Here is a 25,104-nt window from a genome sequence, read left to right on the forward strand (position 1 = left end):
GTCTGTACTGAGCCTATCAGGGTAGCCACAATCAGCTTCACGTGTTACGGGGACCAAAGATCTGCCAGGGTTTTTGCTCTTCACCGGTTATTCGTTGACCCCCTGCTGGAAACTTTACCCGTTTGGATGTCCGGTAATGTCCGGCTTGACTCTCATGACCTCCCCTCACCATCTCCAATGGTCAAATGGCCATTGAAGTCTACCCGGGTGAAGGACCGGAGGGTGGGACTGGGGCCCATGGATCCATTCCCCAGCAAGCATCGCAGGAGAGGACATTGGGATATAAAAGTCAGAAACTGAGATTAGGAAGAAAAACAAGGAGGTAAGGGAACGAGATAAATAACAGGCAGCCTTTTGGCTCAAACTCCATCATTCAGAGCGCAAAACTGAAAAGACCAGACACCACAGAAACCAACAGTTCAATATTTGCACTGGTTGAAGGCCAGGCAGCGCTGAATCCGATCGATATCCCCAACAGTGATGCTATTCCTCTCCTTTCCTGCCTCCATTCGGCTCAATGCATACTGCGCCTCCAAGTGAAAAGTGTTAAAAGTGAAGATTTCAACCTCTAAACGCACCCACTAAGGCTCCACTGTTAGACCTTTTGACATTCTTTCCCTAATATAGCCTCTCTCTGTCTCTGTCTCTCAAAGGGAGCTTTCAGATATCCACTGATATATTCTCGAGTGTTTTACAGCCAGCCAGACTGTAGCAGCACCACATAGTATTCATTCTCACCTTTCCCAGTTATATTATTTGCAAGTGCAGCTGTTTGTTTTGCCCCAGGTCCAAAAATATTAAGAGAGTCGAACTTTCATTTCTCTTCCCCCCTCCCCCACGCCCTCGCAGACAGATTCCGCAGACTTGACTGCTCTGTAAATTGAGAATCGGAGGTGAAGGCCCAACAGACATGGGGCCGAGGTTGAAAAACTGGACAAGAAAAGGCAAAGTACATCAAGAAGGGCTTGTTTTCATCATCGCTCCATCATCGTGCCTTCAGCTGCCTAGGTCCTAAGCTCTGGAATTCCCTCCCTAAACCTCTCCGCCTCTCTCTCTCTCCTCCTTTACCTTGCTCTTTTAAACCTACCTCTTTGACCAAGCTTTTATATCCCTAATATCCCCTTTTGTGTGGCTCGGTGTCAAATTTTGTTTGATAATCGCTCCTGTGTAACGCCTTGGGACGTTTTGCTACATTAAAGGCGCTATATAAATGCAAGTTGTTGCTGTTGTTAGGCGATGACAACCTTGGGTTATACTTGACCCATCCTCTGCTCAACTTGGGTTTGCAGAATGTTATTTTAGAAAATAATAATATGCTCCATTAAAAAATAACAGTTAACCTGATGATTTGAGTGTTTGAGGCTCCGGGCAGACTGGCTCCAAACTGTCCAGGTCACAGTTGAAGTCCTAAACTTGAGCTCATCCAAAACTCTGCTGCCTGTATCCTAACTAGCACCAAATCCCGTTCACCCATCACCCCCTGTGCTCGCTGAGCTACTACGGCTCCTGGTCCTGCAATGCCTCGAATTTAATATTCACATCCTAGTGTTCAAATCCCTCCCTATCTCTGTAACCTCCTCCAGCCCTCCAACCTCCTGGGTTCTCTGTGTTCCTCCTATTCTGGCCTCTTGTGCATCCCCCACTTCCTTCGCCCACCATTGGCGGCCATGCCTTCGGCTGCCAAGGCGCTGAGCTCTGGAGTTCCCTCCCTAAACCCCTCCGCCTCTCCGCCTCTCTCTCCTCGTTAAAACCTACCTCTTTGTCCTAATATCTCTTTATGTGGCTCGGTGTCAAATTTTGGCCAATAATCGCTCCCGTGAAGCGCCTTGGGATGTTTTACTACGTCAAAGCCGCTATATAAATGCAAGTTGTTGTTGTTGAGGGGGGAGGGGCGGCGAGCGTCACCAACTTGTTTGAGGTGCAACACCCGTAACCGCAGGCTTGCCGACGGCTGTTTGATGAACCAGCCGAATGGCTTTCCCACCAGGAACTGAAGGTCTCACCAGGACGGATGGTCCTCACCTGACCTACTCCTGCCTTTGCAACAGCAAATGCATCAGATCTCAGTCACTGTGGAAACTTGTTCCTAATTTAGCTGGAGCACTGCTTCTATACTTCAGATTTAAAAAGCACACCAATTTCACTTGAGTCACAGATGCAAATATAACTTGAATGGCGGAGTGCAGGAAGGAAGGAAGGGATTAGGATCGCCACCGCAGATTGGACGTATTCCTGGAGATTGCATCACATGACCTCCAGCCTCCAACCGCCCCACCCAGTCAAACAGTCTTTTTTCCTCCTCCGATATTGTTATACCTCCAATAATTTTTATGATTAATAAACGAAAGCTGTCAAAGAAAAATGCAAAAAGAAACAAATTGTTTTTGAACGCGCCGATGATTTTTCTCCTGGGCGTTGCTCACAGCAGCATCCAGGAGATTAATCTTTAATTCCAGGAGACTCCAGGACATTCCTGGAGGGTTGCCATGAATGACGTACTGCTCTGGTTGGTGCGTGTAGAGTCATCGTTAACAGGTCCTTTCCAACTGCATTCACAACATCGCTACACATAGTGACTGAAGCAACTTTTCCCTGCTCATTTCTGACGAAAATGTATTGAAAATTATCTTCAACATGTTATTTTACCTTCCCTCTTCTTCATTTTGAGCTCTCCTCTTGCTGAGCAACGTATCCCTGGGCTGGGAGGGGCGGGCGAACAGCCTGCTTTGAAGGCCTCTGGTCCATGCTACTCTCTGACAAGCCAATAGCATGAAAGCAGCCCGGGAGAGGACAAGCCAGCCCTCAAGGGTTTTCCCCGCTTGGCCTCTTGGGAATCTCGTGACATCTGCCCGGCACGCCTCTCCCGCTGGCATGTCTTGAGATTAGCAACGCGCTAAGTGGAGGATCGAGCCCCATGCTTGCAGGCCACGCCAATCGCGTTGGAGTATTGACTTACTACCTCACCACATTAGTCAGCTCAATGCGCAGGGACAACCGCTGTGGCAGGTCAAGAAACAGGAAGGACTACACAGTTGGCCAGGGCAACAGACGGTTTGAGGCCTACCTGAAGTTCGGAAGCCAGGAAGGCTTCTTTGTGCTCAAATCCGGCTAATCTCTTCTCCGAGCAGATAACCCCAACATCCTCAGTGTGCTTACAGTCATTAATCCCCCAGCCGTTAGATTCACATGCAGTAACCGACTTCTCGTCCCCCTTGCATTTCACATTGTCCAGCCAGATGGTACCTAGACAGAAGGATGACAACAGCGGCAAAAGCATCAAAGTCAACATCACCGACTCATTAGTTAGGCTATCAGATGGTGCTGATGTCACCGCAGGATACGATTTAAGTTCAAAATCAATACTGCTTGTACACTAGTGAGTAACAGCACATTCTACACTAGTAACAGCACCCTGTACACTAGTAGATAACAATGTCCTGTACACTACTGAGTAACAGCACCCTGTATATTAGTGAGTAACAGTGCCCTGTACACCAATGGGTTACAGCACTATTTACACAGGTGGATGACAGTGCCTTGTATACAAATGGTAATAGAGCCATTTACATAGTGAGTAACACACGCCCCCTACACCGGGGGTGGGGGGTAACGCCCCCCCCATACACCGGGGGGTAACGACGCCCCCCCCCATACGCCGGGGAGTAAGGACGCCCCCCCCATACGCCGGTGGGGGGGGGTAACGCCCCCCCAAACACCGGTGGGGGGGTAACGCCCCCCCCAAACACCGGTGGGGGGGGGGTAACGTCCCCCCCCAAACACCGGTGGGGGGGGGGTAACGTCCCCCCCCAAACACCGGTGGGGGGGGGCAATGTCCCCCCCCAAACACCGGTGGGGGGGGGCAACGTCCCCCCCCAAACACCGGTGGGGGGTAACGCCCCCCCCCAAACACCGGTGGGGGGGGGTAACGTCCCCCCCCAAACACCGGTGGGGGGTAACGCCCCCCCCCCAAACACCGGTGGGGGGGGGTAACGTCCCCCTCCCATACACCAAAGGGGTAAAGCCCCCCTCCCATACACCAGGGGGGTAAAGCCCCCCCCTCCCATACACCAGGGGGGTAAAGCCCCCCCTGGGTAACGGCCCCTCCCCCCATACACCAGGGGGGTAACGCCCCCCCCCTCCCCCATACACATCTGTGATTACATCAATTTTTTTGCTGAAGGATTTGGACAAGCAGCTGGGGGCGACTTTCCCTCTTGATCTGCCATCAATCAGCAGCCCTCACAATGGCGCGTTTAAGATGAGGTCAGAGAGGGACTGACAGTCACCAAGCTGCTCTCACGTGCCTCCGAGCGGAGAGCCAACATCAGCATTGGCAGAGGCCTGGGGGCAGTCTGCCCAGCAACCCGACCACTTGGCCACGGCCGCTGCAGAAGCTGGCAACACCTGAATGAGGAAAGGACGGATACGTAACCCTCCACAGAAAGCCAAGGTCCCTGAAGGTGGAACCTACTCATTGAGAGGAGTGAGTGAAAAAACATGTTCATTTTAAGGGTACAAAAAACACTTAGGGCTGAAGCCTTGTGAGGAGAGATTAAGAAGAATGGAGTTTAGAAGAATGAGAGATGATCTCATTGAAACATATAAGATTCTTAGAGGGCTTGACAGGGTAGATGCTGAGAGACTGTTACCCCTGGATGGAGAGTCTAGAACTAGGGGGCATAGTCTCAAGCTAAGGGGTCGGCCATTTAAGACTGAGATGAGGAGGAATTTATTCACTCAGAGGGTTGTGAATCTTTGGAATTCTCTACCCCAGAGGGCTGTGGATACTCAGTCGTTGAATATATTCAAGACTGAGATCGATGGATATTTGGACACTAAGGAAATCAAGGAAGGTGGAGTTGAGGTAGAAGATCAGTGATGATCTGACTGAATGGTGGAGCAGGCTCGAGGGGCTGTACGACCTACTCCTGCTCCTATTATGTTCTTATGAAGCTGCTCTTCAGCTGATTATGGCGATGATTGGGCCCGCCATACAGACCAGGGGTGGGGCCAGGTTCAATACCTGCTCTGTACTGGGTCAGCTGGTCTCAGAGATGGGTATAGAGGAGCTACAATAGGTCTCAGCTCCCCTATGTTAGGGAGGGAGAAAAGAAAACGGGACGGAGTCCTTTCCCCAGCAATCCCCCTTGTGGACGATGCAGGCGCGGACATTGGATGGGAGCCGGAACGAGCCCATCTGTGATGCCGTCACGGTCAAATAGCCTGGCTGATACTCTCTGTCAAGGTTCGCGTATAAAGAATGGTTACTTAGCTGAGGTACTGCTAGGGTGGAACTGTACCCCAACAAGAGTCCGAGCCTACAGGAGCAGAAAATGGAGGCATGGGGCAAGGTGTGTTACCTCTTCCTTGTCCGTACTTTGCACTGTGGGCCCAGGTGAGTGCCCCCTCGTAGCCTAGCTGTTTACATATCACTGTCGCGGACTCAATGGTGAAATCGTCGTCACACACAGTGCCCCACTGCCCATCATAAAAAACTTCCACCCGCCCCTCGTGATGTGTCCTCTTCTCTCCCGCAAGGCGGATCATGATTTGATTCTCCTCCGCGGCCGGTCCCGCGGGAGTTCTGGCGCTGCAGGGGTTAAATAAGCTGTACAGGAGAAGCAATGCACCATGTAGCAGGGCCCGAGGAGCACCCTTCATTGTGGTCTTGCTCGATGGGGCTCAAGTTAATGCTTCGGAGGCTGAGGTCTTTCCACCTAGAACAGCAAGACAAATTAAAATAAGCAAATAACAGGACTGCAGATGAAATTTTAAGACACATCCTGTTTCCTCTTTTTTTTAAAAATTACAAACAACTTTATTATATTTTTGACAAAGTACTGGTTTGGTTTCCAATAGTGAAACATATGTAGGTTGCACCTTCTCAGAAAGTCATTATAGGAACCTGATTTCTACTCAAAACTGGACATCATCACATATCCTGTCTCAACAACAACTACTTCGCATTTATAAAGCGTCTTTAATGTAGTAAAACGTCCCAAGGCGCTTCACAGGAGCGATTAAATTTGACACTGAACCAGGACAGGTGACCGAAAGCTTGGTCAAAGAGGTAGGTTTTAAGAAACGTCTTAAAAAGGAGGAGACAGAGGCGGAGAGGTTTAGGGAGGGAATGCCACAGTTTAGGGCCTAGGCAGCTGAAGGCACGGCCGCCTCCCAGAGGCCAGAATTGGGGAAGGGCAGAGATCTTGGAAAGTTGTAGGGCTGGAGGAGGTTACAGGGATAGGCCACGGTGGGATTTGAAAACAAGGATTTTAAAATGAGAATCTCATATCCACTCCACACACCCATTGGAACACAATAGTTGAGTTCTAGCCTAGTGATTTTTCCTAGCCTCAGGACAATCCCTGCCCCATAGGACCATCGAATATATTCTGCCAGCTTCTGCCGCTGTGCATGGGGACCATTGCCATAGTTGAGGTTATAAGTTCTGCTAAACAAAGTCCCTATTTATAAAATTGAGAAGCCTAGATAAAGGCCAAAAAGCCCTTAGTGTGGAACGTCGCCACGGTTGGAAAGAATAGGAAGAAGATGAGGCAAATCAAAGAGCAGTGACTCGATGAGGCCAAGTTTGAGTTTCAAAAAGCCTGTAGTTGGAAGTCAAAGAGTGAGAGAGGTGAAGGTCTCCATCGCCGAGATGTCCTGGGAAAGAAGGAGTTGGAGCAGGAGGCAGTGCCTTGAGTCTGGACGTCAACACAGTGAGGGCGCAGTGGGGAGGAAGAGCGTGTCGGACGATGTATGAGCAGCTTAAGAACATACGTACGAACATACAAATTAAGAGCAGGAGTAGGCCATTCGGCCCCTCGATCTTGCTCTGCCATTTGATAAGATCACGGCTGATCTGACTGTGACCTCAACCCTACTTTCCCGTCTACCTCTTATAACCTTTGACTCCCTTGTTAATCAGGAATCTATCCAACTCAGTCTTAAAAATATTCAATGACCCTGCCTCCACCGCTCTCTGGGGAAGGGAGTTCCACAGACTCACGACCCTCAGAGAAAACATTTCTCCTCATCTCTGTCTTAAATGGGAGACCCCTTATTTTTAAACTGTGGCCAACAATTAAACTGTCAGCAACAAGTGAGGAGAGTTCAGGGCAGCAATGATCTTAGTAGTACTAATAAAATAGTACTACTAAGATCATTGTAGTACTATTTTATTAGTACCAATGATCTTAGTAGTACTAACAAACATAGTACCAATGATCTTAGTAGTACTAACAAACATTTACCTGAGGAAGGAGGAAGCCTCCGAAAGCTTGTGAATTTAAAATAAAATTGCTGGACTATAACTTGGTGGTGTAAAATTGTTTACAATTGTCAACCCCAGTCCATCACCGGCATCTCCACATAATAAAATAGACACAAAGGACAGGAATTTCCTTGAGATTCTCCCGATTGCCACCATAACTGGGGCGGAAATCCAGTTTCCAATAATGGAAATAAAATTCAGGAGTGATGTAAAACTGGCTGCCGATTTGCGATCACCCGTTTTACACTATCGCACAAAGTCAAGATCTACCCCCGTTGTGTGAAGAACCTCCTGACATCAATCCTTAATATACCTTCTATTAGTTTGAACCCGTGTCCCCTCGTCCCATTCTCGCAGCTTAATTTAAAGTAGTATTCCAGATTTTCCTTTTCCATTCCCTTCACTATCTTATACACCTCTGTAAGATCATCTCTCAGACGCCTCCTTTTCAGGCTGAAAAGCCCAAGTTTCTCCAGTCTACCCCCATAACTCAGACCTTTGACACTGGGGAATCAACCTCTGGCTCCTGGCTCTTCCCTGCACTGCCTCGAGTGCGTCAAAGTCCCCCTCGTTTCTCAAGCGACCAGAACTGGATAATCTCTCCCAGGAGATTATATGACTGCGGAGGTGGGGGCGGTGGGGAGGGAGGAAGGGAGGAAGATGCTCCAGGCATCATGAGGTGTGGGGCAGGCTTGATGGACCAGCTGGTCTTTTCCTGCCCCTTATGTCCGTATGTACTCAAGATGCAGTGTTGTACAATTTGGTCACAACTTCCTCCAACTTGTATTGGACTGTTGTGGCTCTGTGGTTTTCACTGAGGAGCTCACAGACTCATTTAGTACACTCAGAATGATTTTTTTAAAATATTAAGTGATGCGTGGGTTTAATTTTGCACTGGGGGAAACTCCACTGTTGTGATTCCGCTGCCAATTTGTCCAGTATCAATATATTTATTTTTTTTAAAGCCATCAGTTCCCCATCACTCCCATCTCTTCCCCTCCTCTCGACTGAATGCCCTGACACCACTCTGCTACCCACCCCACAAGTGGCCATCCTTCATGTGTGATGCCTAACTTATGGCCACAGGATATTCAACCACATTAGGCCTCACAGCTGAGCCTGATCTTGTCTTTGTCTGAAGTCCATGCACACAGCAGCCACTGGGAGTGGGACCACCCCCACCCCCACCTTGGCCTATTTCCTACTCCCCTACCCTCAATTCCGCCCTGATGCACATATTTGGTTTATTAAATAATTGTTTAAAAGTGGAGTAGCACTCGTCCTAGCCCACTCAAGATGAGGGGAGGGACCACGGGGCACGAGGGAGTCACCATTTCAAAAGTAGCCAGGACTGGACAGACTCCAATGTGTGTGTGTGTGCTGTCCCTCAATTTCTGGCTACATTTTAGCCCTATGCTCCTGATCTTTGGCCACCCGGTACGAAGGGTTGGGGATGGGTGGAAGGCAGGCAAGTCGGAGGGCGTTCTCGTGGGTCTGCTCCTGGGCTTGGCATAGACGGCCATTGACGGGTCCAGGGAAGGTGGCTCTGGCTGCCTGCCTCTCTTCCGCGGTCTTGTCCGTGCCCGGTCGACCCTGGAGAGGGAACATGTGGCGCCCACCAGTACACTTGAGGCCTTCTGAGACCGGTCGGCACCTCATGGCATAGACAAGAAACAAAGAGAGAAAGACTTGCATTTATATAGCGCCTTTCACAACCTCAGGACGTCCCAAAGTGCTTCACAGCCAATTAAGTACTTTTGAAGCATAGTCACCGTTGTAATGTGGGAAACGGGGCAGCCAATTTGCGCACAGAAAGGTCCCACAAATAGCAATGACATAACGACCAGATAATCTGTTTTAGTGATGTTGGTTGAGGGATAAATATTGTCCAGGACACGGGGGGGATCTCCCCTGCTCTACTTCAAAATAGCATCATGGGATCTCTTAAGTCCATCTGAGAGGGCAGATGGGGCCTCGGTTTAACATCTCATTCGAAAGACGGCACCTCCAACAGTGCAGCACTCCCTCAGCACACCCGACGCTGATAATAATATTGTGATTTAAATTATAAGTTTATTTCAGTTTAATTAGAGTTTAATGAGTAACTATATTAAGTGGCCCCTCCTCAGTTTGAGGGGGCAACTTGTGCAGTTGCCTTTCTGTTGGTAACATTGGGGTAACCCACTATCACTACTATTGGTTTATTTAAAGTAGGCGACACTCACCCCCGCCACCTGAAAGGGCGGTGAACGTAGATTCAACAGTAACTTTCAAAAAGGAATTGGATATATAAGGAAATGGTACATTTTGCAGGGCTATGGGGAAAGAGCAGGGGAGTGGGTCTAATTGGATAGTTCTTCCAGAGAGCTGGCACAGGCAATGATGGGCCGAATGGCCTCCTACTGTGCTGTATGATTCTATGATCACTACCTAACATGTAGGAGGGTTGCAGACTCAACATGTCTGGGCTGTACAGATCAATTCCTGAATTCAGCACAACATGAAACAAATCAGCCTGCACAGAAGGAAGGGCACGTGAAAATTACACTTAATAATGGAAAAGTAAGTAAAGATAAAAGTGAGGAATGAAGCTCCTTTGATGAAATCTTCAGAGACGTCTAGAGGAGTTTAAAAAACTTGGTATGATTTTACGCCTAATTACAGATGGGATAGCACGTCTAACAAAAGAGGATCTGTCAGATGATGTGTCCCAGACTCTCCCCCCCCACTGGTTTACGTGTACCGACTGCCTACTCTACACAGCACTCAGTCAAAGCAGTACGTCAGCACCAATAAAAAAAAACAAAAGGCAGGCTTACATTTATATAGCTCCGTTCACAAACTTGGTGTTCGCAGCCAACAAAGTACTTTTTGAAGTGCAGTCACTGTTGTAATGTAGGAAACGCGGAAGACAATGTGCGCACAGCAAGATCCCACAAACAGCAATGTTATGCTGGTAGAGGGAGAAATATTGGCCAGGACACCAGGGAGACCGCCCCTGCTCTTCTTCAAAATAGTGCATGGGATTTTTTACGTCCACCTGAGAGGGCAGTCGGGGCCTCGGTTTAACACTCCGACGGTGCAGCACTCCCTCGGTACTGCACTGGGAGTGTCAGGCCAGACTTTGTGCTTGTGTCTCTGGAGTGGGACTTAAACCCACCAGCTTCTGTCTCAGGAGGAGAGAGTGCGACATACTGAGCCACTCAGATCACTGTTTGCTCTTCAGTCTGTACTGAGTTAGATAATCCCAACCGGGGGAGCTGTTGGGGCCACTGCGATTGGCTCCAGTGTCCATTGGTTATGGACGAGTGACAATAAGCCAGGTTTCCTGTCCCTGATTGTATTCCAGTGACTCCCCCCGCCCCCCCCCCCCCCCCCGCCATTTCCCGCACCCCCCACCCCCGCCGGCCATTTCCCGCATCCCACCCACCCCCCCCCCCCGCACTGGAAACTCTGCATGTAAAGCGGAATGAGGATAAGATCGGACCTGCCGATGATGCCTGCTGCAGTTGAATAGCTGGCCGACAATCGAGGCTAGTGCATGAAGGATGGCCACTTGCGCAAGGTAACAAGGGTGTGTGGCTGGCGCTCATGAAACCTGTGCCCCAGTAAAAGTCAGGGCCTTTAGTGGATGAGGGGGGGGAAAGTCAAGGGAGAAACAGTTGCTAACAGTGCAAGGCATGGTCATATCACTATATAACCCCTACACCTGACTGACACAAACTTGGGGAGTATAAGAATGTGAAAACTATGTTGAATGAGTTTGTGTAAATATGGTAACATAACTCAGTTGGAGTTAATATCCCCATGAAGGAAGTCTGACAAGAATATTCAATGTTGGATTGAGAGGGTGCATGTAAGGCAGGGAGCCAATTAAAATAGAGGGCAAAATCCTGAGTGTTTTAATCAATTATCCCTTTATTTTCGAACGGAGCCCTGTGCCATTACCTCTTGGCAAGCTGCTGGTGAACAGTTGGGTGCTCGGTCCCTTTAAGAATCTTGCTGGCACCACCGCCGACACTCGAAGGATGTTCTTCGAAGGCAAGACCATAATTGGTGCCAACCTCATGGTGCAATCTCCACATGCCAGAGGAGACCTTCTAACTCGCTTGGGCAGCTTGCCCCTGCCTGGTGCTGAAGCTCAGCCATTGTTTAGTCTGACAGCAGCCAGAAGCGGTGAGCAGAACACGTTCCGACTCAGACTGAGAACACTGTCATTCTGGAGCGAGACCAGCCACAACCCATCGGTTCAATCGTTAACTCCTTAATGGCCGAATGCTATTCTCCACATTTCTCTTTGACTTTTAATTCTACTCCTTCCTCACTTTTTGACTGTGTATTTCCCCAGTCCCCTCCCACCTCCCACCTCCCGCTTGCCACATGTTATTTCCCTGACGGATTGCTCGATTTCAGAATTGTGCAAACTCTGAATTTTCTTTTCCTCAACTTTCTTTCCTCCTCTCCTAAAAGTGCTCATGTGCTGGCACGTCGCCCCACGGGGTCTCCTGCTTAAGTGGCCACTTTTCGAGTTTGTGTTTAGGCGGGATATTCGACCATGGGGCATCATATACTTTCCCAATCCTGTTCTCACCCAACAGCTACACGCACACACACGCACACACGCACACATACATAAACACACTCACAAGCAGACATAAACACACACAAACACAACACAAACACACTCACAAGCAGACATAAACACATACAAACAAACAAACAGAAACACACTCACACACTCACAATTTCCAGCATGGGGTCACTGACTAGCAATAACAATGGGAGTATTGACTGATGTTTACTTCGAAGGCAAGTCCCTAGTCTACTGCTAATTGTAGTGGCCCTACTGTTCCCCCAGCACACCCGATGGTATGTGACCAGGTTTGCTTCCTCCATCCTGTCTTATATACCTCTGTAACATCTTCTCCGAGCTGTCACTTTACAAGGGTGAAGAGCCTTACGAATCGTTCCTCATTCTTCTTCAGAACAGTGCCAGGGGATCTTTTGCGTCCACCCGAGATGGCAGACAGGACCTGTGCTTGTGTAATCTTACTTTGCTATTGGCACCAGCCGTCTGGTTGTGCCACCCAATGTAAACAGAATAAATTCAGAGGACTAGCAACCTTAACCAATGACATTGGAAGCACTTCCACAGCATTAACAGTGACCCGAGAGAAAGCGAATGGAAAATCGGTCCCGTGAGTAAGCAAATTGCTGGGATCCCAGTGCTGGGTACCAAGCAGGAAAACAAAGTGACCAAGACTGAAGTAGTGAGCAACGACCCATGTGCAGTAACAGAGCAGGTGAGAAGATTGTGCCGAGTAGGACATGTGAAGATAAAAGTGTCAACGCCTCAAAAGGTGATGGAATGAGTCTAGGTCTGGAGTTCCCTCCCGAAACCTCTCCGCCTCGCTCTCCTCCGTTAAAACCCAACTCTTTGACCAAGCTTTTGGCCGCCTGTCCTAATCTCTCCTTACGTGGTTCGGTGTCAAATTTTATTTGATAATCGCTCCTGTGAAGCGCCTTGGGATGCTTCACTACATTAAAGGCGCTATATGAATGCAAGTTGTTGTTATAGTTTGGGAAAAAAACAAATGGGAGGACAAATATGAGATGCTGGGACTATGTACAAAAAGGTCTGAATGGAAAAACCACAATGGGCAGATAGCTGTGGGAGCCGGCAGAGGGGAGGGAAGAGTAGACGGTGTCCATGGCTAACTTGGCAGTGACTAGTCGAGACTACAGCATGAGAGGCGATTCACAGCACACTTTGAGTTTATTGTAGTGTACGGCACAAGAGAGACGGTGCCTCACAGACAGACCTGTGGAAATTCGCTGACGTACCGGAACAGTCTCATCAAGGATGAAACTGTCTGAAACTAGACTCTAGGACAAGAGTGAGCAATCCAGTCTCAGACAGACAGGCCGGGGCAGCTAGAAAGAGGGCGGGGAGAGATCTCCTGGACTTCTAGTGCAGGCAATTACTGGGAGTCCTGGAGGTTCATTCTAGAGCTCGGATAGATAAAAGCAAGTGTGAATAAAACGACGGTGCAGAGGGAGGTGGAGAAAGAAACTGAGAGATAAAGAAAGGGAGAAACAGACAGACAAAGGAAGAGGAGAAAAAGAGAGAAAGAAAAGGAGTGAAAGAAAAGGAGAGGGAAAAAGGAGAGATAAATAAAAGGAGAGAGAAAGACAGGGAGCTGACATGGGAAAAGTTATGAATGGGAAGTCTGAAAGGAAAGGATGGAATTCGATATCAAGCTTATTAAAAGTAGTAAGAATACAAAGTGCTATTTTTGAGGAAAATTAGACTGGCCACATTGATTTTATACATAACGATAAATAAATAAAACTCCAGAGCTAGAGGGCAAACAGTATCATGGCAGTGAGAATAAGGAAAGTTGTTACTGGGGGGGAAAAAAAAGAGCCTAAAAGTTTAAATTAATCGATTCAATATCGATATCTATCTTTAAATCACACAACAGAAAGCGAACAGTTGTACCGATGTATTGACAGTGGTATCCGTGTAATGTAAAGGCAGAGATCTCCCGTCTGTCTGAGGACAATCAAATCACAAACAGGTTTATCATTTTGTTTTTAAAATCCTAAAATCGCACGTTGCAATAATTCACAGAGCGATCTCTTTCCCGCTCATGCAAGTTGACTACTCAAAAAAAAAATGCAGCAAAAGTGTGCAGAAGCTTGTTGTATAAATTATTTAAAAGTAAGTGGAACTTACAAGTGCTTGAAACTCACTCGAGTCGAGTTGAAATCAGCTCGGCGGGCTGCGGCTGCACTGGGTAGGATCCTTGGTAATTTAGGACTGCAAAAACAGACCTGTGAACACACGCAATTTAACAGCCTGTAACCTCCACCCTCCCTTTGCTTCATCTTTTATTGCCACCACGTGATTTTTTTTTCACCCTCTCCTGGTCTCCTTGGCTCTCTCCCCACCACCGCCACCCCACTTCCCCCCCCCCCCCTCCTTTTTTATTTCTTAATGACAAGCAAAGCAGAAAAGTCTTGCACAAGCCAAGCAGTCTCTCTCTCTCTCTCTCTTTTGGTGAGTTAACCAGTCAAGCGGGAGGGCGGGGGAGACAGGGTGGCGTGTGTGTATGGGGAGAGGGATAATTGGACTGGACGTTTGGGCAGAGATTGGTAAAGTGCCCAAAAGAAAATCTCCTGAAAGTTTTAACATCAGCTCCCTGCTGATGTGAGGTGTGAAGCGGCTCCCGTTTCGATGTCACACTTAGTCCCGAGAGGGGAGCAAGTTTTCATTGCATGTCAGAAGGAAGGCGAGCTTATCATGGACTTTTTTTTTTGGTGGGGGGGGGGGGGGGGGGGCAGGGAAAGCCATCAATAGAAAAATAAATAAAATAAATGTTTTGAAAATACAACAGGATTGCAGATACCTGGATCAAGCCTATTGTTAATTTTATGTATAAAAATAAAGCACTTGAATTTATATTTCACACCCCCAGGATGTCCTAAAGCACTCAATAGCCAATGAAGTGTTTTTGAAGTGTAGTTACTGTTGTAATGTAGGAAAGGCGGCAGCCAATTTGCGCACAGCAAGATCCCACAAGAGATCATCTGTTTTGGTGATATTGGTGGAAAACTGTCCTGGTGAAAAATTGTTCCACAAACACACAAGGGGGTGGTGGAGATGGCCACTAACTTCATCATTGAGCCACCTGCATTTCTTCACTGTGACACAACGATGTTGGCCTCGCCCCTCCACCCCCCCCCCCATCTCCGTAACCTCCTCCAGCCCTACAACCCTCTGAGATCTCTACGTTTCTCCAACTCCAACTCTTGCGCATCACCCACTTCCTTCGCCCCACCATTGGCGGCCGTGCTTTCCGCTGTCTGGACCCTAAGCTCTGGGATTCCCTCCCTAAACCTCCCTCTCTCTCCTCCTTCAAGACGCTCCTTAAAACCTACCTCTTTGACCAAGCTTTTGGTCACCTGTCCTAATATCTCCATACGTGGGTCATTTTACTATTGTTAAGGCGCTCTATAAATGCAAGTTGTTGTTCCTGTTCTTTCTGCCGTCCAAGCACCCCCCGCCTCTCCCGGAAATAACTTTTCCATTAAGGCAATAGACCTAGAATCATAGGGGGGAGGGGGTAATTTTAACCTAACCCACCCGTCGGGAAACTGACGAGATCGGGTGCAACAATACTCTCTGTTGAAGTCAATCAGTAATATTGGGCGGGGTTCAAAACCAGCATTTCACCCGATCCCCGTGGGCCCCACCCGAACAGTTAGGTTAAAATTACCCCCATAGAAATGTGTGGAACCACAAGAGGTCCATCGCCCATCGAGTCTGTGCTAGCTCTCTGAAAGATCTGTCCACTTAGTCCCATTCCACATTTCTTCCCCATATCCTTTTCGTTGTTTTTCCTTTTCAAATATTTATCCACTTCCCTTTTAAAAGTTCTTATGGATTCTGCTTCCATCACTGTTCCTGGTACCGTTCCCCGTATCCTATTAACTCTCTGGTGAAAAAAAAAATTCCTCATCTCTCCCCTTTTGACGGTGTGCTTAAATTTATCTCCACTAGTTAAGGACTCAGCGACCAGTGGAAATAATGACCAGTTTTTTCCCCTTCTCCTCTCTTGAAGATGCTGACTCGTGTTCTGGAAACAGTTCCACTGCTGCCTCCGGTACTTCGTCCAAAAGGCATGTGTGAGTCTAGACGGTGTTATTTGACTATTTGACCAGGGAGGATGTCACAGCCAAGCCTGATCTCATTCATTATCCACAGAGGCATACTTTCCAATGGGGATAATGATCAGGAGTGACATCTCTGGATATTTCTTGCTCTCCCTTGCCCAGGGATGCGACTACTCCTTTAATAACTACAACATGAGAGTTTTAGAGATATTTAAGCTCAACAGGTCCATCCTTTTTGATAGATTAATCCCACCTACTCTCCTTCTCTCCATATCACTCCAGAAACATATTCAATTGACTCTTGAACCCATTTAGATTGACACCTTCAGTATCCCTCCCCTCGTATCTTATTCCACAGCTCTGTTATCCTTTGGCTTCCATTCTCCAGACTTCTTAGTCTGATTTGAGCACACAATCTGGGCTGACACTCCCAGTGCAGTACTGAGGGAGTGCTGCAGTGTTGGAGGTGCCGCCTTTCAGATGAGACATTAAACCGAGGCCTCGTCTGCCCTCTCAGGTGGATGTGAAAGATCCCATGGCACTATTTCGAAGAAGAGCAGGGGAGTTCTCCCCGGTCTCCTGGGGTCAATATTTATCCCTCAAACAACATCACTAAAGCAGTTTATCTGGTCATTATCACATTGCTGTTTGTGGGATCTTGCTGTACACAAATTGGCTGCCGCGTTTCCTACATTACAACAGCAACTAAACTTCAAAAGTACTTCATTGGCTGTAAAGCGCTTTGGGACATCTGGAGGTTGTGAAAGGCGCTATATAAATGCCAGTTCTTTCTTCGCTCTGATCCAGTGGCACCAAGGCTGATTGTTGTGCTCCAATTAGTCCCTCAGCTGAGGCCAGCTGGCTCAGTACAGACTGGGAATAGGACCTGGGAAGCTGTAGGTATGGAGCAGTCACACACTGTCTGTACCAAATGAGCCATCCTAGGATTGTAAATATCAATTGACGGGTGAGGGAACGAGATGGCAGGCTCATTTTTGTTTTCTATTTAAAGGTGCATGGTAGCTGAACAACAAATAGAAGACTTCACTGAGTATGGTTGAGTGTGTTGCCAGATACAGGGTGAGGTTAAAGGAAATGATGGCCAAGAGGGAAATTAAATAACTTTTATGTCTCTATGTTGCTAATGAAAGATTTGGTGGTTCCTGTACAGTAAAAAGCAAAATAAATACTTGAAGACATAACAAAAATTGCCGAGAGCGCCATACATTCTCTCAATCATGCAAGAGACTGTCATATAATTCAGTCACGCCTGCTGCGTCACTGAGTGAAGGCTGTTTCACACTAGTGAAGCTGCTGTAACTCACAGTTGCGTCTGAGGGAATGGATATGTTCCAGAGGGAGTGAACTTTTCCCAATCCTGTGAAATTATAATTCACAGTCGTCAAAATAACAGCAAAGCACACAGGTTATAAGGCAACAGCCTGTGAACACGGGCAGGAGAGACTTACATAGACGTAACAACACGGAGACAGGCCTTTCAGCCCATCCAGTCCGTGTCGGTGTTTACCCTCCGCGTGAGTAAATAGTCCCAGTCGCATTTACCCACCCTGTTCCTATATCCCGTTATCCCCTTTTCCTCATCCATCTATCCAATCTAATCTTGAATGAGACTTACCCCCTGGGCTGTACTTTCCCACATGAATGAACGGAATTCCACAGTAGTGACTAAATTCCAGCTGTCCTTTCATTCACGTAAAGGCTGTCACGGATATTCCTGCTCCTGCCTGCTAAGTCCACTACCACCAGTAAGCTACTGAATTTGTGTTGAGGGTCATACGCCTTCTTGATAAGGTTTTATTCTATCCTTTTCCTTTTAGGGGTACACGAGCGTCACATACTGAGACGAAGGGGGCAAATTGTCTTGAAAGAAAGACCTTTGGGGGCAAAGGGGGCAGATACGTGGCAGATGAAGTTTAGCCCAGAGAAGTGTGAAGTGATGCATTTTGGTAGGAAGTATGAGGAGAGGCGATATAAACTAAATGGTACAATTTTAAGGGGAGTGCAGCAACAGAGAGAAGTCTTTGAAGGTGGCAGGACAAGTTGAGAAGGCTGTTCAAAAAGCATGTGGGATCCTGGGCTTTATTAATGAGAGGCTCAGAGAACAAAAGCAAGGAAGCTATGCTAAACCGTTATAAAACACTGGTCAGGCCTCAGAGGGAGTATTGTGTTCAATTCTGGGCACCACACTTTGGGAAGGATGTCAAGGCATTGGTGAGGGTGCAGAAGAGATTTACTAGACTGGTACCAGGGATGAGGGACTTCAGTTAGATGGAGAGACTGGAGAAGCTGGGATTGTTCTCCTTAGACCAGAGAAGGTTACGGGGAGATTTGATAGAGGTGTTCAAAATCATGAACGGTTTTAATAGAGTGAATAAGGAGAAACTGTTTCCAGTACCAGAAGGGTCGGTAACCAGAGGACTCTGATTTTAGGTGATCGGCAAAAGAACCAGAGGCAACATGAGGAAAGATTTTTTTCTGCAGCGAGTTGTTATGATCTGGAATGCACCGCCTGAAAGGGCGGTGGAAACAGATTCAATAGTAACTTTCAAAAGGGAATTGGATAAATACTTCAAGGGAAAAAATTTACAGGGCTGTGGAGAAAGAGCAGGAGAGTGGGACTAATTGGATAGCTCTTTCAAAGAGCCAGCACGGGCACAATGGGCCGAATAGCCTCTTCTGTGCTGTACCATGGTATGATACTATGATACTTGCATTTATATAGTGCCTTTCGTGGCCTCAGGCTGTCCCAAAGAACTTTACAGTCAATGAAGTACTTTTGAAGTGTAGTCACTGTTGTAATGTAGGAAACGTAGCAGTCAATTTGCACACAGCAAGGTCCCACAAACAGCAATGTGATAAATGACCAGATAATCTGTTATTCACTGTATAGTACAGAAATGTATTAATTGTTACAAGGGTCCAGAAAGTAGGGCTGCCAGAAGTGGCAGAGCAGGGGTTGCTGGTCAAAATTTACTAAAAACCTGAACAACTAAAATAATGTCTCCACATCAGGAGACACAAATGTAAAAAAAAATAGACTTCCACTTAAAGAAAAGTATTTTGGTTGTAATGACATAATAGGGGCATTTATAGATGTTCCCTTACTCCAGCGGTGTTTCACATCAGTTTAAATATGTAATTTAGAGACATTCTCTGGACAATCAATTTCTGACAATGTATCAATTAAGTAACGGGTTGAATTTAGACCCGCTATCTGGGAACTGCAAGATGGAGTTTGTAAGCAGAGGCTAAGCTCCAGTATGTAAAGTAGTTATAAATATGAATAAAGCTATTCCTTTTTCATTCGATGTAGGATTATAATTAACCCTAAAACTAAGGACTTTACATTGGTTTACATCTTAGAAATTTCTGGAGAGCTTGCTCAAAAAACCACATGGTGCGGGTCAAAGTGCCACACGGTGCGGGTCAAAGTGCCACACGGTGCGGGTCAAAGTGCCACACGGTGCGGGTCAAAGTGCCACACGGTGCGGGTCAAAGTGCCACACGGTGCGGGTCAAAAAAACCACACGGTGCGGGTCAAAAAAACCACACGGTGCGGGTCAAAAAAACCACACGGTGCGGGTCAAAGTACCACACGTTGCGGGTCAAAGTGCCACAGGGTGCGGGTTAAAGTACCACACGGTGCGGGTCAAAGTACCACACGGTGCGGGTCAAAGTGCCACACGGTGCGGGTCAAAGTGCCACACGGTGCGGGTCAAAGTACCACACGGTGCGGGTCAAAAAAACCACACGGTGCGGGTCAAAGTACCACACGGTGCGGGTCAAAGTGCCACAGGGTGCGGGTCAAAGTGCCACACGGTGCGGGTCAAAGTGCCACAGGGTGTGGGTCAAAGTGCCACACGGTGCGGGTCAAAGTGCCACACGGTGCGGGTCAAAGTGCCACACGGTGCGGGTCAAAGTGCCACAGGGTGCGGGTCAGAGTGCCACACGGTGCGGGTCAGAGTGCCACACGGTGCGGGTCAAAGTGCCACAGGGTGCGGGTCAAAGTACCACACGGTGCGGGTCAAAAAAAACACACGGTGCGGGTCAAAGTGCCACACGGTGCGGGTCAAAGTGCCACACGGTGCGGGTCAAAGTGCCACACGGTGCGGGTCAAAACTGGACAAGTGGGAACATAACTGCAGACGACCAAAAAATAATAGATGACCGAGAGCTGGTTAATCAAACTCCACCACATTGGAGGGATCCGAAGAGGAAAAACGATTGAGTGAGGCTCAGCGTGCCCAGAGCCCAGGCTACATGCTGTAGTGTGCTGCAGCCATTTTTGTTTGAGAATGTTTGCCGTCCTTCAACTTGCCCCCAGATGAACTTTCCTATTTGAGCTCGTATCTGCCATTGGCATGCCACGGATCAAGAAAGCCATTCACTACCACCTTCTCAAGGACAATTAGGGATGGGCAATAGATGCTGGCCTTGCTAGTGATGCCCATACCCCAAGAATGAGTTACAAAAGACGATCACATCCTATGCTGTTCGCAAAGCTGAGTCAACATGACAGGTTAGAACCACTGATCAGCAATCAATTAATACACTTATGCTGCATTCCTGTGTGCAGTTTTTAAGCAGGTGTCAAAGGCTTACAATAAATGGGTTAACCATTGCGGGAAAAGCAGCACACACAGGAACAGAGTATAAGAGCATAAACTTCACCGATTGGATACGATACCTGAGGATTCATCCTTGAACTAGACAGCAACCTGTCACATAATTGGTTTATCCTGGGTTTATTTACACAACAGTCTAAAAATAAAAGTTTACACAACTTTAATAGTAACATGCAGCATTCACCCTTAAAAAAGGACGTTCAAAGTCACAACTATAGGTTTATTTTTATAGAACACACTAAGTACTGTGTGATTTTAAAGTGAATGAGATGAAAAATAGATATTTTCAAAAAAATGGCCCAGGATGCCTGCAGTGTGAATGAAGAATCATCTGAAGGGATTGTAACTTCGGGCAGCTGCTTTTGTGCAAAACTTGGTAGTTCTCAAGTCAGTACAAATGTCACTCGAACCAAATTAGCACCAGCCCATGGTCCAGGGCAACCAATTAAAAACAGGAGGCCCTAAGAGGTAAAAGAAAAGAATTATAGGGAATAGGAACAGAGGAATTGCTGGACGATAAAAGATCAAGGTCCATCTAGTTCGCCGTCTACCATCCTGGTAGTCGAATGATCCAACGATAATGGAGTTATTGACTAATCAAAGCAATCGATCTCTATCAATTAGTCTACAACAGACCCAGACATGAGGTGAGGAAAACCCCCAGTGGTGGAGAGCTTTGGGAACCATAGGTCCAAAGTCACCTGTTCCTCCCAAGCCTGTTACACTCACTACATGTCATGTCTTATACAGTAAATCTCAAAATGTCACTATGAGATAGAAACACTCTCGGGTGAAAGTGTGTTCATGTGGACGTCAGGCGAGGACTGTGTTGATATCAGCTCTTTTGTTCTCTGCAGCTGAATAGTCTACTGATGCTGACTGTATAGATAGACACTTGAGTCAAATGGAAGAAGGTCAGTGCTTGTGGAACTGTGGCGCAGTATGAGCCCCGAAAAGTTGGGGGGGGGTCAAGAAGTGGGGGATAAAACCAAAAAGCATAGTGATCTCGCCTCTGAGTCAGAAGATCGTGGGTTCAAGTCCCACTCCAGAGACTTGAGCACAAAATCTAGGCTGACACTCCCAGTGCAGTACTGAGGGAGTGCTGCATTGTCGGAGTGTCGTCTGTCGGATATGACGTTAGACCGAGGCCCCGTCTACCCTCTCAGGTGGATGTAAAAGATCCCATGCCACTATTTCCAGGAAGAGCAGGGGAGATCTCCCTGGTGTCTAAGCCAATATTTATCCCTCAACCAACATCACCAAAAAACAGGTTATCTGGTCATTATCACATTGCTGTTTGTGGGATCTTGCTGTGCACAAATTGGCCGCCATGATTCCTACATTACAACAGTGATTACTCTTCAAAAAGTACTTCATTGGCTGGAAAGCGCTTTGGGACGTCCCTGAGGTTGTGAAAGTCACCATATAAATGCAAGCCTTTCTTTTTCACACACGATAAATAAAATGGCCACTTGGGCAAAGTACCTTAAGGCAATGACTGGCTGTAGGACACGCCATATGCAGAGCGCCAAAAACTGCACGAGAAGAGAGAGGGAGTCTGGTCAGAAATTCTGGGGTAGAATTTCCACGGTGATGTTGGTGGGGAGGTCTCCTGCTTGCCCACCCTAACTTTGGCGAAAAAGCCACAGAAACCCCTTCCCCGCACCTCCGGCTTGCACCTCCCCCGGCGTAAATGCCATTTACTCGTTGACCATGGTTTCGGCCGACGATCGGGAGCACCTCTGTGGAAATTCACCCCCTCTTTTAGAAAAACATCTTTTGCACACCCCTCCCCCGATTGAAGATACCACAGTCACAATCCTCCATTCGCCATTCAAAACCGCCAAAGGGCAATTTGGTTGTAAAAACCACAACCGGATCAAATTTCTGTTGCCAGTTTTATTTTTTTCACCATCTCCGTGGCAACGGTGTTGATCTCTCCTGTGCCGCCTCTCCATCCTCCATGCGGAATAATAGGACAGCTTAGAAACCGTTAAGTTATGTCGGGGCCTCTGATGGCTTCTCACAGAAATTAAATCAAGCATCCAGTTCCCAATGATTGTTCCACAGTTAATCCTCTCAACAGGATATTTTCTCACAGGCTCTGTTCTCCTGAACTGTCCAATCCACCGCCAGTATCTAGGAGTCCAACCTTGTATTGGGGGCGTGTGAGGGTGAAGGAGGAGAAGTCAATCTCATCTCTGGTTTCATCAGATGACACATGACACTATCCTACAATAACACACTACACTATCCTACAATAACACACTACACTATCCTACAATAACACACTACACTATCCTACAATAACACACTACACTATCCAACAATAACACACTACACTATCCCACAATAACACACTACACTATCCTACAATAACACACTACACTATCCTACAATAACACACTACACTATCCAACAATAACACACTACACTATCCCACAATAACACACTACACTATCCTACAATAACACACTACACTATCCTACAATAACACACTACACTATCCTACAATAACACACTACACTATCCTACAATAACACACTACACTATCCAACAATAACACACTACACTATCCCACAATAACACACTACACTATCCTACAATAACACACTACACTATCCTACAATAACACACTACACTATCCAACAATAACACACTACACTATCCTACAATAACACACTACACTATCCTACAATAACACACTGCACTATCCTACAATAACACACAACACTATCCTACAATAACACTCTACACTAACCTACAATAACACACTGCACTATCCTACAATAACACACAACACTATCCTACAATAACACACTGCACTATCCTACAATAACACACAACACTATCCTACAATAACACTCTACACTAACCTACAATAACACACTGCACTATCCTACAATAACACACTACACTATCCTACAATAACACACTGCACTATCCTACAATAACACACAACACTATCCTACAATAACACTCTACACTATCCTACAATAACACACTACACTATCCCACAATAACACACTGCACTATCCTACAATAACACACTACACTATCCTAAAATAACACACTACACTATCCTACAATAACACACTACACTATCCTACAATAACACTCTACACTATCCTACAATAACACACTGCACTATCCTAAAATAACACACTGCACTATCCTGCAATAACACACTGCACTATCCTGCAATAACACACTACACTATCCTACAATAACACACTACACTATCCTAAAATAACACACAACACTATCCTACAATAACACACTGCACTATCCTGCAATAACACACTACACTATCCTGCAATAACACACTACACTATCCTACAATAACACACTGCACTATCCTACAATAACACACTACACTATCCTGCAATAACACACTACACTATCCTGCAATAACACACTACACTATCCTACAATAACACACTACACTATCCTGCAATAACACACTACACTATCCTACAATAACACACTACACTATCCTACAATAACACACTACACTATCCTACAATAACACAATGCACTATCCTACAATAACACACTACACTATCCTACAATAACACACTACACTATCCTGCAATAACACACTACACTATCCTACAATAACACACTACACTATCCTGCAATAACACACTACACTATCCTGCAATAACACACTACACTATTCTAAAATAACACACTACACTATCCTACAATAACACACTACACTATCCTGCAATAACACACTACACTATCCTACAATAACACACTACACTATCCTACAATAACACACTACACTATCCTACAATAACACAATGCACTATCCTACAATAACACACTACACTATCCTACAATAACACACTACACTATCCTGCAATAACACACTGCACTATCCTGCAATAACACACTGCACTATCCTACAATAACACACTACACTATCCTAAAATAACACACTACACCCTCCTGCAATAACACACTACACTTTCCTGCAATGACACACTACACTATCCTACAATAACACACTACACCATCCTAAAATAACACACTACACCCTCCTGCAATAACACACTACACTTTCCTGCAATGACACACTACACTATCCTGCAATAACACACTACACTATCCTACAATAACAAACTACACTATCCTAAAATAACACACTGCACTATCCTAAAATAACACACTGCACTATCCTACAATAACACACTACACTATCCTGCAATAACACACTACACTATCCTGCAATAACACACTACACTATCCTGCAATAACACACTACACCCTCCTGCAATAACATACTACACTATCCTACAATAACACACTACACTTTCCTGCAATGACACACTACACTATCCTGCAATGACACACTACACTATCCTGCAATAACACACTACACTATCCTACAATAACACACTACACTATCCTACAATAACACACTACACTATCCTGCAATAACACACTACACTATCCTACAATAACACACTGCACTATCCTGCAATAACACACTACACTGTC

The 25,104-nt window shown here is 46.6% G+C and overlaps 1 protein-coding gene across 1 annotated transcript in view; it reads right to left on the reverse strand.

Moving 5' to 3' along the window:
* loxl4 (lysyl oxidase-like 4) overlaps window positions 1-14,191 on the reverse strand; it is a 103,242-nt gene extending 89,051 nt beyond the window's left edge. Inside the window, exons 1-3 of the mRNA XM_068002044.1 lie at window positions 14,010-14,191; window positions 5,361-5,717; window positions 3,065-3,243 (exon numbers count right to left, since the gene is read on the reverse strand). Of these exons, the coding sequence (XP_067858145.1) occupies window positions 3,065-3,243; window positions 5,361-5,661 (480 nt within the window). The 5' untranslated portion in view covers window positions 5,662-5,717; window positions 14,010-14,191. The remainder of the gene's footprint in view (window positions 1-3,064; window positions 3,244-5,360; window positions 5,718-14,009) is intronic.
* Between the last annotated feature and the right edge of the window lie 10,913 nt (window positions 14,192-25,104).

The sequence above is a fragment of the Heptranchias perlo genome, chromosome 21 (genome assembly GCF_035084215.1).
Source record: "Heptranchias perlo isolate sHepPer1 chromosome 21, sHepPer1.hap1, whole genome shotgun sequence".
NCBI lineage: Eukaryota > Metazoa > Chordata > Chondrichthyes > Hexanchiformes > Hexanchidae > Heptranchias > Heptranchias perlo.